This window comes from Pogona vitticeps, chromosome 5 (genome assembly GCF_051106095.1).
Source record: "Pogona vitticeps strain Pit_001003342236 chromosome 5, PviZW2.1, whole genome shotgun sequence".
In the NCBI taxonomy this organism is placed as follows: domain Eukaryota; kingdom Metazoa; phylum Chordata; class Lepidosauria; order Squamata; family Agamidae; genus Pogona; species Pogona vitticeps.
Window position 1 is genome coordinate 83,175,398 of NC_135787.1, and position 12,328 is coordinate 83,187,725.

General features: G+C 37.8%; 1 protein-coding gene across 5 annotated transcripts in view; it reads right to left on the reverse strand.

Annotated features, from left to right (window-relative positions):
- Positions 1 to 1,139: 1,139 nt before the first annotated feature.
- The window catches only part of RBPJ (recombination signal binding protein for immunoglobulin kappa J region), a 57,507-nt gene continuing 46,318 nt past the window's right edge, over positions 1,140 to 12,328 (reverse strand). For 3 of the 5 annotated variants that reach the window (XM_078394042.1, XM_020780411.3, XM_073001113.2), the window contains exons 6-11: positions 11,139 to 11,276; positions 10,895 to 11,007; positions 9,771 to 9,911; positions 7,865 to 8,020; positions 6,378 to 6,481; positions 1,140 to 5,318 (exon numbers count right to left, since the gene is read on the reverse strand). In XM_078394042.1, the coding sequence (XP_078250168.1) occupies positions 5,003 to 5,318; positions 6,378 to 6,481; positions 7,865 to 8,020; positions 9,771 to 9,911; positions 10,895 to 11,007; positions 11,139 to 11,276 (968 nt within the window). In that variant the 3' untranslated portion in view covers positions 1,140 to 5,002. The remainder of the gene's footprint in view (positions 5,319 to 6,377; positions 6,482 to 7,864; positions 8,021 to 9,770; positions 9,912 to 10,894; positions 11,008 to 11,138; positions 11,277 to 12,328) is intronic. The other 2 variants (XM_078394041.1, XM_073001114.2) reach the window with 1 other exon arrangement.

A 12,328-nucleotide genomic window follows, 5' to 3' on the forward strand; every position in this document is an offset into this window, starting at 1 on the left:
GACTCAATGAGTCTTCTATCTTATTGCTACGAAACTTTATAGGTGCAGTTTGTAAAATAAAACCCTTTAAGGACTGAACGAGTGTGTACAAACACAAGATACACAAACACAGAGCTTTAAAATGCATTATAACTAGAGGCCAACATCCGTTTTGTCCAGAATATGCCTCATCACTATTACACCAGAACCAACCACATACTAGTTTACTCAGAAGTAACTGCATCCAGTGAGACTTGCTTCCATGTAATATTTGCAGCCTTGATTGTTTACCTGGGGCTGCTGGTGCACCTGTTCTCCTCACTGCATCTGTCTTCCCTTCAGCCTTTATACTACCTTCTTAAGGAAGCCATTTGTCATTTATACTGGAAGCAGCAGACTTAGCCGATATCGCCACCAGGATAAATAATTAATCTGTAACTATGGGTACAACATGAGAGGTTGACTGAGCAGAAGGTGTACTGAAACAGCCTTTTTCCACCTGGAGAATTTGTGAGGTAGCCATTGAACATGGTTCTTTGGGAGGAAACCCACCAAATTCCATACAACTTGCTTCCAAATAAATATAAGATTGGGATGTAAACACATTTCTCTCCCCCTTCCCAATCTCCTCCCAGGCTAATCTTTCTACTGCCAAGGCTTCACCTCCACAGGCGCAACAGAATAAAAGGAATATAATCTAAGGCCAAAATAGGAACTTCATCTGGGGATGGGTGGGCTCACAGAACATTCACAATGCTGTTGTAGCTCCTCAATATTGCAGTTTCCATGGAGAGAGAGAAACATTTCAGTTCCAGAAAAGGTTAGAGAGAGAAACCTGACTTCTGTTTCCGACACAAAGCTGCCACTCAGTCCCACATTTACAGTGTCTGAAAACAAGTTAAAACATCTGACATAGGAAAATACAAATATTCTAGACTCATCATATGCACAGCTTTTGAAAGGAAATAAAATCCCAGTAAATAGCATGATTAATAATTAAGTATTTTGTTTCAGAATGGAAGCAACTATGAAGCCATTTGGTCTGAAACATGTTGTAAGGTTGTCAGAGATGTATTTTAAAAATTCTACTCACTGAGACACATGTCTACACACTGACCTGTAGAAAGTATACACCAGAAAGTTTAACATTTACTAAACTGTAAGAGCAGTAATTAAATTTTAATCTTCTCCAGTCCAAACAGAGCATATCACTTATTCTAATTGAAAATAAAGCAAATCAGGCAGTGTGATCCCAGTCAGAATAGGAGGAACCCTCAACATTTCCCAGAAAAGACCAGGTTACATGATCAGCAGAATCAAGTGGTAAAAGTTCTTCCTAAATTGTACCATTGATGATGGCATACAGCCTGCTTCCTAGAAAGAAGGGCCCTCTTCCTTTACATAGTAATCTACCATGACTAGGCTTAACAAAATCTTTTCTCCAAACATGCTAGCCTTCTACAGGCTTGAAGATTCTGAATCTTCAAACATGCACTCCTTCCCACTTGCAGTCCAAAGCAATTTGCTGCCCAGAAAAATAATTATTCAGCCAATTGTACTGGATAGCCCTACACAAGGAAACAAGAGCTATGAGAGGACACTGTTTCAAATTCTGCTGGCTACAATTGTGAAGCTAGAATTGTCTTCCTGGTTATTTTGAGGCTGCCCATTTGGGCTGACAGGCTTATTCTAGAGGCAGACAATTTCAGAATGGTAGTTTTTTCATCTCCAGAATTATTTGAAAAAGGATTGAAAAGTTAGCTAGATGATTTAGATTACCAGGGCTCCTAATATAAGAGGTGAACGGAATACCCCTCTATTAAAGTGGGTAACAGGAAAAGGTTCAAAAGGAAATGTTTCTTCATTGAGAACCTCTTCAGCTGGAACACTACCGTCAATCTCCTAATTTTGCTCAGAAGGAAATCGAATTGTGAAAAATCTACAAGAATGATGCATTTGAAGCTTCCAAGCTACTGCTGACCATTGAATTTATGCCCCCTTTCCCAACATTCTCTCACTCTGTAGTGTAAAAAAGGAAGAACAAACTTAGATGTGATCTGCTAGATTCCTTAAAAGATACAAACACGAAATATATATACCAATGCAAGGCAAAGAGATATGCACAAAGTCAACTTGGGATGTTGAAATACATCGGGAAAAGTCTGAACAATTTCCTGACAGAGGGATCAATCCAAATTTTAGTCACTATTAGAATGCATCCATTGAATCAATCAATGGAACATATGTGAAAACTTAAGAAATCCTATTCTTTCAATGGGTCTACTCTCAGTAGTACAAACAATCAGACAGCCTATGTTCTGTGAAAGCTGAAAGGCTTGTAACAATTTAAAATTTTGATACTTATTTTCTCTGAAGTTACAGAACACCTGGAATATTATTTTGTGATCCCAAAGGTAGTTGAGTAAAACAAGTTGAACAGTACTGCACAACACTTAATATATCTTCAACATACACTGTGAAGCAATTTCTGTCATATACAGGGAAAATATTAAACACAGACAAGTATACAGGCTTGCAAGTAAATGCCAGTAAACAGCTTAAACTAGAGATAAGGCCACAATGATTCCTGCCCTTGGCTCACTGAAAAGCGAGATGAGGCCAGGCAGTAAAATATTAAGAATCAGCTGTATGCAAAAATGTTGTCCAAAAAAGTTTAAGCAGTATAAAAAAGTGGAGGAGCACAGAGAAAGGCCTACAATGGAAGAAAACATGCTTTAATACAGTGGCAGTGTTCAAACCAAATGTGTTTAGCAGCTGCACTCCTTTAACTATACAGTCTTCAAATGGGGAAAATATACTTCAGAGACACTAAACAAGAGTGCCAATAATTAAAATTGATAACTGTATAGAAGCAATGAATTATTTTCACCTTGTAACGAGGCATGGGTTCATATTACCCACTGCCAAGTGTCTTCTTCAAAGAACAATAAAGATTTACATAGAATTCAAACTTTTCATTTAAGAGTAAAGGGAAAGAGAAAGGGAGACAGAGGACTAATGTTTACTACTGAGCTGATCACAGTGCTGTACTGGTGAACAAACTGAAAATTTACCATTCTGAATGCAAAAAAAAACAGAGTAGATGATGAAGGGAAGATGAATTCCAAATTAAAAGTACCAATGATAGGCATGTAGTGCAACTCAAAGCCCATATTAACCACTTTTTCTCTTCCACTAGTGGGGTTTGGCAATCAGGTCCCTGGCAAGACTGATGTGAATATGTAGCCTTGTAACTAGGCCTAATGTTTGTGGAGTTTCGGCAGCATATAGCAGCCTATGAAGTTGGATCATTAAGGTAGTCAGAATTATAATGGCAGGGGAAGGTAACAACCAGAATCCAAAAAGTGATGCACCATTCAGACATGCACTAGACTTTTTCATGAATGTACTACAGTAAGTTGGGTCCTGTGAAAAGTGATGCCTGAAATTTCGAGGACCCTCCACAGTGGCTTCTGGTGTAGCCTGAAAGAATATATAGTAAGAGAATTTATCAGCTGAATATCTATGAAGAAGCATAGACATTATTGTATGTATATTCTCTTGGAGATTCTGGTCACCATGAATTGGACCCATTCACAAAAACTTCTCACAAGGAGGTTTCAAAAAGCACTTTGGAAAAGAGAAGCAAGCAGTGGTGTAAACTGACTATCTCTTAGCATGCATTTTGAAGATCTGAGCATTGCACTAGACTGTTGGCAAGGAAGAGAGAGAGGAAAAGTATAATCCACTTCAGTGCTTTTGTGATCAGCTATTACTAAATACTATCATTTAACTGTACAATCACTTTACACTCAAAGAAAACATACCATATAGAGGACTAGTTCATGAGTTTGGCCTAATGCCAGAGGACAGCCATGGTAGTTTCTGACGGGCCTCAATTCACAATGAAGAAGTGCACCTATCAATCCTGTTTGTGGCCAATATTTTTAAAATGTCATGTGCTGAAACAAAAAAAACATGCTGCCAAATGAAGTTTTGGAAACAGTCCACTCAAAGAAAAAGAAATCACACGCACATTTAACTTACACTTGATAGCAAATTATGTACACGATTAGCAACAACAAAAAGCCAACTTGAAGAAATCCTGAAAATATTTTCTGATGCAGGTACTGACTATGAAAGGGGAAAAGGCCCTTTTAAAACATCAACATATGCCAGTAGGAGGAGCAGTTTGATAAACTGCACAAGAGGCCACATTTGTAATGTAAAAAACCTCATGATTCAACACTATAAATACTTTTAAAAGAAACATACAAAAAGAACTATCCACAATGACAGAAATAGGAGCTCTAAACATACATTGCATGTATTGCGGGCAAGGCAGAGGCATTTTAAAGCTTTTGCACAAACTTCATATAATCTTAAAAAAAATATGCTGGCCTTTACAAGGTTCTACTTGCTGAAAATAAAAACAAAAAATTCAGTTCATAAAAAGTCACAAGACTTCAGTTTAAAAAAATGCAACAGTTCCAGCCACAGACCAAAAATATATATATATATATATTTTAAAAACTGGAAGAGTATGGTAATTAGATTATACAAGCATGGTCAGGCTTGGAACCTGAATATACTTCAGAGCAAATGCTCAGAGAAAAAAAATATATAAACTATTTGGTAACAAAAGTGTACTATATGTTGTGATACAAAAAGGCATGGTGAAAATGTACCTTTTATACTAAAGTGTTTCTTGGTCCATAAAAACTATGTTAATATCCATGTGTTCTAGTTCAACTCGAATCCCAGCCACTTTTGTTTTGTTTTTAATATCATGCCCATTTTTAAGAGACAACTGAAAACAGGTTTCGAATGTAGGGGCTTTTCTCTCCCCATGCACTGTTTTTTTTTTATTGTGGCTTCTACTGAGATCAGCACTTATAGGTGATAAATGTTCAAAGAGCAGTGAGGAGGTTTCCCCCATGAAACCACAAAAGTTGTTTAGTTTCATTCTTTGAAGCACTTGAATGTCAATATCAATTAAGAAGTTCCACACAAAGAGCAGTGGTTAGGAAACGACTGTTGCTGCTGCTGATGTGACATTGGTTGGGTTTGTGCTGACGTTTGTGTAACTTCCCTCGCTGTTTGTGTTTGTTTCACTGGATGCCAGGAGACTTGAATTGGCTCTGAGGATTGCTCCAGCAGCGCTGCAGTGGGGTCGTGGTCCTGGCTCTGGTGTGTATGTAAATGTAAGGCTGGTAGAGTAGATTATGCCATCATTGCGGACCAATGTGACTGGAACCTGGACTGGCTGACGGACCCACCTCCAGCCTTCCCGGAATGCAGAAATGTCAGGAACGACACACAGCATGCTCTCTGCACATCTGGGGAAAAGGGGGGGGGGGAGGGGAATGAATTAGTTTCATTCTAACGTCAAAAAAGGAACTGTGCAAATCCTGGCTGTCCCACAGGAAAAAACAAATCTAAACCTTGGCAACTTAAATTCTGCAACAAGAAAGGATGGTATTTTTAATCAGAGAAATAAAGGAAGTGGATATTAGCTTTATTACTTATGTGGCACCTTTCTTAGTCTCCAATAGCAAAAACAAAGAGTCTTGTAGCACTTTCAAGAATAACAGTTTTATTTGGCGTCCATTTTCATGGATTGTAGCCCATTTCCTCACACATTTGAAGAAGTAGTTTACTGTTCATGAAAGCTTATGCTAAATAAATCTTGTTCATATGTAAGATGTCACAATATGTCTTCCAGTTTTTATTGTTTTCATTATCAAAAACTTCAGAACAACATACATTTCTTCTTATTTTGCTCCAAATGGGGTGGGCAAATAAGAATTACCCCCATCAGGTTGCAATCACCAGTCATCTCGATGTTAAATTTCAGCAGCTATTAACTGAAATAAATTGTCACATCCCTTTGCAGCCAATAAGCACAAAAAATCAGTTTAAAAACATATTTTAACAGCTAAGATATTCAAGAACCTGTATGCTACTTCCCTTAACTCCATTCTATACTTCGCTGTTGTTCCACAAAAGCAAAGCATACATAAAACTAGTAATTATGTTTTAGGCCTCTTAGAGCTACTAGCTTTTTCAATTTTACACTGTAATATTGTGCTGTTTCCTATGAATTAAATCAAATTGGTAAACAAAATCACAACCATTTATTTTCTTAGGCTAGTTGGAGACTTCTTTTTGTAAAACAGAAATCCCCCCCAACATTTTAAAGACAAACTCCTGAATTACAATTCCAAAGAGTATTCATATACAGGTTTTGCAAACATGCAAATATTAAAATTCAATTATCCAGACTTAGTGATCAAAAAGCTTAAAATTATATAGTTCAGATTCTGCTTTAATCCAAAGGCAATCCACACCAGCATTTTGTGAACTATTACATGAAGGTTGCAAGGACAATACCACACCTGTACATTGTTTCAGCTTCCACATCCCCAAACCAGACACGTAAATTTGGAGTGAAGTTTTGCCCAGTTAGTTCCAGCATTGCTACATCACCACCACCATTCAACTGACAAAGGAAAGAAAATATAAAATTAAACAAAATTAAGAAAATATAAAATTAAACAATTTCATGAGCATTTTCAGGGTTTTCTACCTACTTGGAAGTAGGTTACTAAATCCTCCTACTGGGTGCCCTATAACAGTGGTCCCTAACCTTGGGCCTCCAGATGTTCTTGGACTGCACCTCCCAGAAATCCTGGCCAGCAGAGGTGATGGTGATGGCTCCTAGGAGTTATAGTCCAAGAATATCTGGAGGCCCAAGGTTGGGGACCGCTGACCTATAGGACCATGTAACTTGTCTACAATTATATAGGCTGGCCCTTCTCTTACGAGACACAGTGGGAAACTGAACTCCAAATTTCAAAGACATTGGTTTGGAAATAGGCTCATTTCAAATAAGCAATAGCAAGGTTAACTGCAATTCATAATTTGAAGATATACCTAACTAATCTAATTAATCTAAGAACTTCCAATATCCCCCTTGTAACTGAACTGCTCCTCCTTGTAACTACACTGCTCAAAGAGGAGAAAAAATTGCACAAGCCCAAGATTGACTGCAGTTTATTCCTATAATACTACACTATGGTCCAAACCAGTGGTTCCCAACTGTTCTTGGACTGCAACTCCCAGAAGTCTTCACCACTAACTGTGCTAATTGGAGTTTCTGGGAGTTGCAGTCCAAGAACACTGGGCTTCGGAACCACTGCTCTAGAGCATAAGACTCAGACTAAAGAAATCCAAGCTTGGCTGTGTAGCTTACCGGAGAGCCTGGGACAAATGATACACACTCTAACTAATCTCACAGAGTTGAGGATATCTGGAAGAGAAACCATTATGCCAGATGCATATATATTTCTTTGAAATATCTACAATACTTCTCAAATATTTTACCATAAACAATCTGAAACAAGGGGGCAGGGAAAATGTAACAAGTAGACACACAAACAATTCAAGTAACTAAATAAGATGAAGAATTGGCAGTTGCTCTTTGATGAGGTGATAAATGTGCAGTATGCAACTGAGCTCTTGAGTGTTCTAAAAACAAAGAACTGTCAGCTGCCTTTTTAAAAGGAAATTCTTGTTTACTTGAAAATGCCCTCACCCTTACTTCATGGATGCATGGATAGATGCATATGAGAATAAATATGAAGCAGAGAATAAGAGCATCGCTGAATCATGCAGACCTCTAAATAAATTTTCATGCTGAACTTCCCCACCAATTCCCAGGCTTAATTTTTGTGACCATATGCACAATGACTAGATATCTCATTCAAAGCCAAACATGTAGATCTCACTATAGCTCAGGCACTATATAAACACTGAAACCTGGTTTGTATTCCTTGCTTCATGCTGGATATTCCATCTGAAAATCAGTCGGGGGACTACTTACCTGAAGACTTTCTACAACAGGCACCGGTGTTACTGGAGCATGGACAGGTCCCATTCCTTCATAAAAGGTATACTCTGCTTTATCTGTGCTAATGATTGTCCATGAAGCTCCATCATTAATCATCTCTTTATTTGGCTCTTTGGGACATGGAGTGGCCTTTTTCAAGAAAAAAATATATGAAGTTTAATAATGTTGAGACCCTTCTCTTAGAAACTTGCCAGGAGGCGCATTAAGATGTGAGGTATCAGGAAAGTGTTTATTAATACTAGCAGGGAAATACATACAAGGCAGAAGTCTGAGTACGAGAATGCATTGGATAGTTTTTATAGGAAGTTAAACCAAGCATCATAAACAAAGTAAAATAAACTAGATTTTTTAAAGTAGTCTTTTCTTACAGGATGTACCCAGCTGAAACATTCTTTTGGTATCTGGTCTATACATCCAACATGACAGAGTGTATCTGGTGCCTTCTCAGGCAATGGTGTTCTTGGCATGTCTATTCAAAGAATAGCATGGCTGTGTTAATTGTTTTATGAGGCCTTATTCACAACAAAAAAGATTCAGGAATGCCTATATGTCTTCACACTTTGTAGAGAATTGCCGCTAGCCATAATACTTTGGACTTAGTTATATACTACAAGGAATATCTGTTGTCACCTGTCATCAACTCACCTCTAACTTATGATGGCCCTACACATGAGTTATCTCCAAAAGGTCCTGTCCTCAACAGCCCTGCTCAGCTCTTATAAACTCAAGGCTATGGCTTCTTTTAAGGGCTCAATTAATCTCATACTTCCTCTTTTCTTCCTGCCTTCAACTTTTCTAAGCATTCCAAGAAGAGTTCAATGGCTATTTTAGTACGTTAATATATTTGTTATATAACATATGGTTATACATTAAGTGTTACATTGAGGAGGGATTTTCTCAATAGAATAATGAAAGCACTTCATGTAGAGCAGGGGTGGACAATTAAGTTCTACAGGGGGCCACATGAAAAATCTGAACTGTGTTCGGGGGCTGAACCAACTTTACTTAAAAACAAAATGAAACAGTGATGTTATGATTGTTTTTATTTTAAATTTGTTAATCTTCACAAATACTAAAGATATTTTTTGCGGTATGTTAAAGATAAGCAACTGATCAACTTTAGACAAAAAGCTATAAAAGGTTTTGATGTCCGGTGGGCTGGACAGGAGCGGCTCGCAGGCCGTATGTGGCCTTCGCGCAGCACTTTGCCCAGGTCTGATGTAGAGGCATGCAGTTTGTTTCTAACATGGAAAACAGAAGGCTTTTTGAGCTACATATTCTCAATAGAGACAGAATGTTTTATTTGGGGGGTGCTCTTTCCCCCTTTCATACCCCACGTACTCTAACCAATCATCCAGTCATCCATACATAACCTTCTTGTTGTTTAGTCGTTAAGTCGTGTCCGACTCTTTGTGACCCCATGGACCAGAGCACACCAGGCCCTCCTGTCTTCATACATAATCTACTCAAGCTTATCAGCAGGGTGAGAAATTAATACCTCCAGGTGAAGCATATAGATGTCCAGTTCCCTATCTGTTTGTAATCAGTCACTCAACTTAGATGCAAAAACCCGTTAAATTGTGTTTATTTTCTTACATTTTTCAGTGATACATAAAGAAGGTACGGATCAATCAGAAATCCAAAACTATAGACCAATTTCGTTATTGAGTGAAGACCTTTCTTTAGCACTCTTGGACTCAGCAAGTTCCAACTACATCAGGAAGCATATAATGTGCTGCTATGCTCCACCAAAGCCAGCAGATTTTTCTGACTACGAGATACAACATCATCTGCACTAGCACAGCTGCAAAGAGAATACATTGCCACACACTACTGTGAGATTACGCTAGCATGCACACATATCTATCAAGTAACTCACTTGAAATTGGATAATTCGCTCTTGCGAAAGGCACAAGTACATTCGTTCAGTATCTTTAAGGTAGAATGCACATTTATGGAGCTGCGATACTGGATCATCTGCATCTAATAATGCGGTCTGTTTGTCCACTTTCCGAATTATCTGAGGATAGAAATACATACACATATTTTGAATTCAAATGTTACTTCTTAGCACTGAAAGGTATGAGTTTCACCACTTATCAGTACCTAATACAATTATGTATTTGACATCAAAATAGAGCAGTGATTTCCAACCTTGGCTTTCCAGATGTTCTTGGACTAAACTCCTAGAAGCCACTGCCACTAACTATGCTGGCCAGGATTTCTGGGAGTTGTCCAAGAATATTTGGAGACCCAAGGCTGGCAACCTACTAAATCAAATTACAAGAAGCATACATCATATAGATACTGCTGGTCCCAGTTATTACATAGTGGGATGTTACACCGGTATAATACAAATAACTTTTGGAGACAGATTGCCTCATGTTCAGAAATCATTATTAGCACTATCTGTTGTATGCCAAGTTGCGCAGTAGTACCTATAATGATTTCTTGAGGCATTTTAACTCCCAAAATTATACAATTTGTATTATGCTTGCAGGCACATCTAAAAAGATTTTGGCCCACCTGTATTTATTCAGGGCTTTCAGATATCATTAAACTTGATATACAATATATACAGATTTTCAGTCCTTACAACTCTGTAAGGGTGGCTAGTATTGCTATAAGGAGAGAAGGTCAATATCAAGTAGATAAATGATAGAATTCACATTTGAATTCGGCGCTGCTCATTTTAGACTTCATTCTCCTAAACATTGTGCTATTCATTAACAAACATTCCATAAAGTGCTTTAATTTAACCATATGAATACACAGGTTTGGACTTTTCACAGGTGCCTTCCATTGTACTGCATTAATGCACCTTACACAGAACTAATGATAAAGCAAAAGTATAGAATGAAGTTCAGTCACTAAACTTAATAGTTATCTGAAGATCAATTATCACTCAAAATCTATAATCCTCATTCTCTATTCTTTAATAAATCAAATAATTTTAAATATTTATAAAAGTGATAGTTGTTACATTTAGTAAATTAAATATACCAGTCTTGGGAGTGCCATGCCAGTAACTGAACACACAAGTTTGACAGTTTGGCCATAATGAATATAGCCATCTCGAACTGTGAATTCTTCTCCTTCTGATTCATCATCATCCACTGTACAGAAGAGAAAGTTTTAATATGTCAGAAAATCAAATGATCTCAAAAGCAAGTATGTAAATACTTTATTCATGGATGTACACAGCAAGGACAGAATGTGGATTTTCAGCAGTTTAGGCATTACTTACAGAGATGAATGTAAAATGCTCCCCACTGCTGTGAGCTCGCATGAAAGTTTCCTCCTTCTACATGCAAGTATCTGGTACTAACCGTCTGTGACCGAAGTCTATTAAACAGTGCCACTTTTGTCCCTGATGCAATGCATACTGCAAAAAGAAACAATAAAGAAGAAGTAGACTTAAACATGCCACTCTTTACATAGCCCTGCCAGTGGAAAAGTCTGCATTTTAAGTTGATGTCTATACAGGCTCCAATAGGAATTCTATGTCACATGCCAAAGGATGTAAATCTTTCAAAAGTGCTGCTCTTTGTCTTGATGGAAAGCTTATTTTGAAACCTTAAAGTCAAGCTTTTCAAAATAAAATATAAACCTCACACAATAATTTTAACTGTCTTACTATGGTCAATTATAAATTCCCACTGGCAGCTTTCAAAATCCAAACTCAAGCTTCAAACATGGTTCATATTGTTTCACATGAACCCACCTCGCTTACGTTAAGTATCTGTGGGTCTAGTCAATGTCTGGAAGGGAGATTACATTTGCACCACATAATCAGCAATTTCTTTTATAAGTTACAACACCCCAAATTCTGGTTTAGATGCTATTACAAAACAACTGAGTAGCAAAACGACAGCATCAGACAAGCATCTACAGATCCTATTTTGCTGGCAGCATATAGAATAGAATAGAATTTATTATGGTCAGGTGACCAGCCCACAAAACATATCCATGGCTAAAACATACAAAATACAGTTCAAAGATATACAAACAATTCACAAAACATACCATGTGGCCAAAATACACAAAATGCAGTTCAAAAGTGTATACCCAATCCATAAAACACACTACATGGTCAAAACACACAAAATGCAATTTAAAAAGTGCACAATGAACAATCAACCGTGCACTGATTGTAAAACAACAGGCAGAGTAAAACACAGCACCTCTACAGCTATCCCCCGGGCCATTTTCCGTTTGGTTGGGGCCACAACACCTCTTCATGCTAGACAATAAACCAACCCTATGCCAAAACCAGTCAACCCGTGAACTCAGGAGACTACAAGGGAGTGCTGTGCCATTGCTGCTGCACAAAATCTTGCTGCAGAGCATGTAGTAAGGGAGTCTTGATCAGAAAGAAGTAGCTTGATGTAAAATTCATCTGGTCTCCCAGGATATCTGAGAATGATTAGGCTCAGG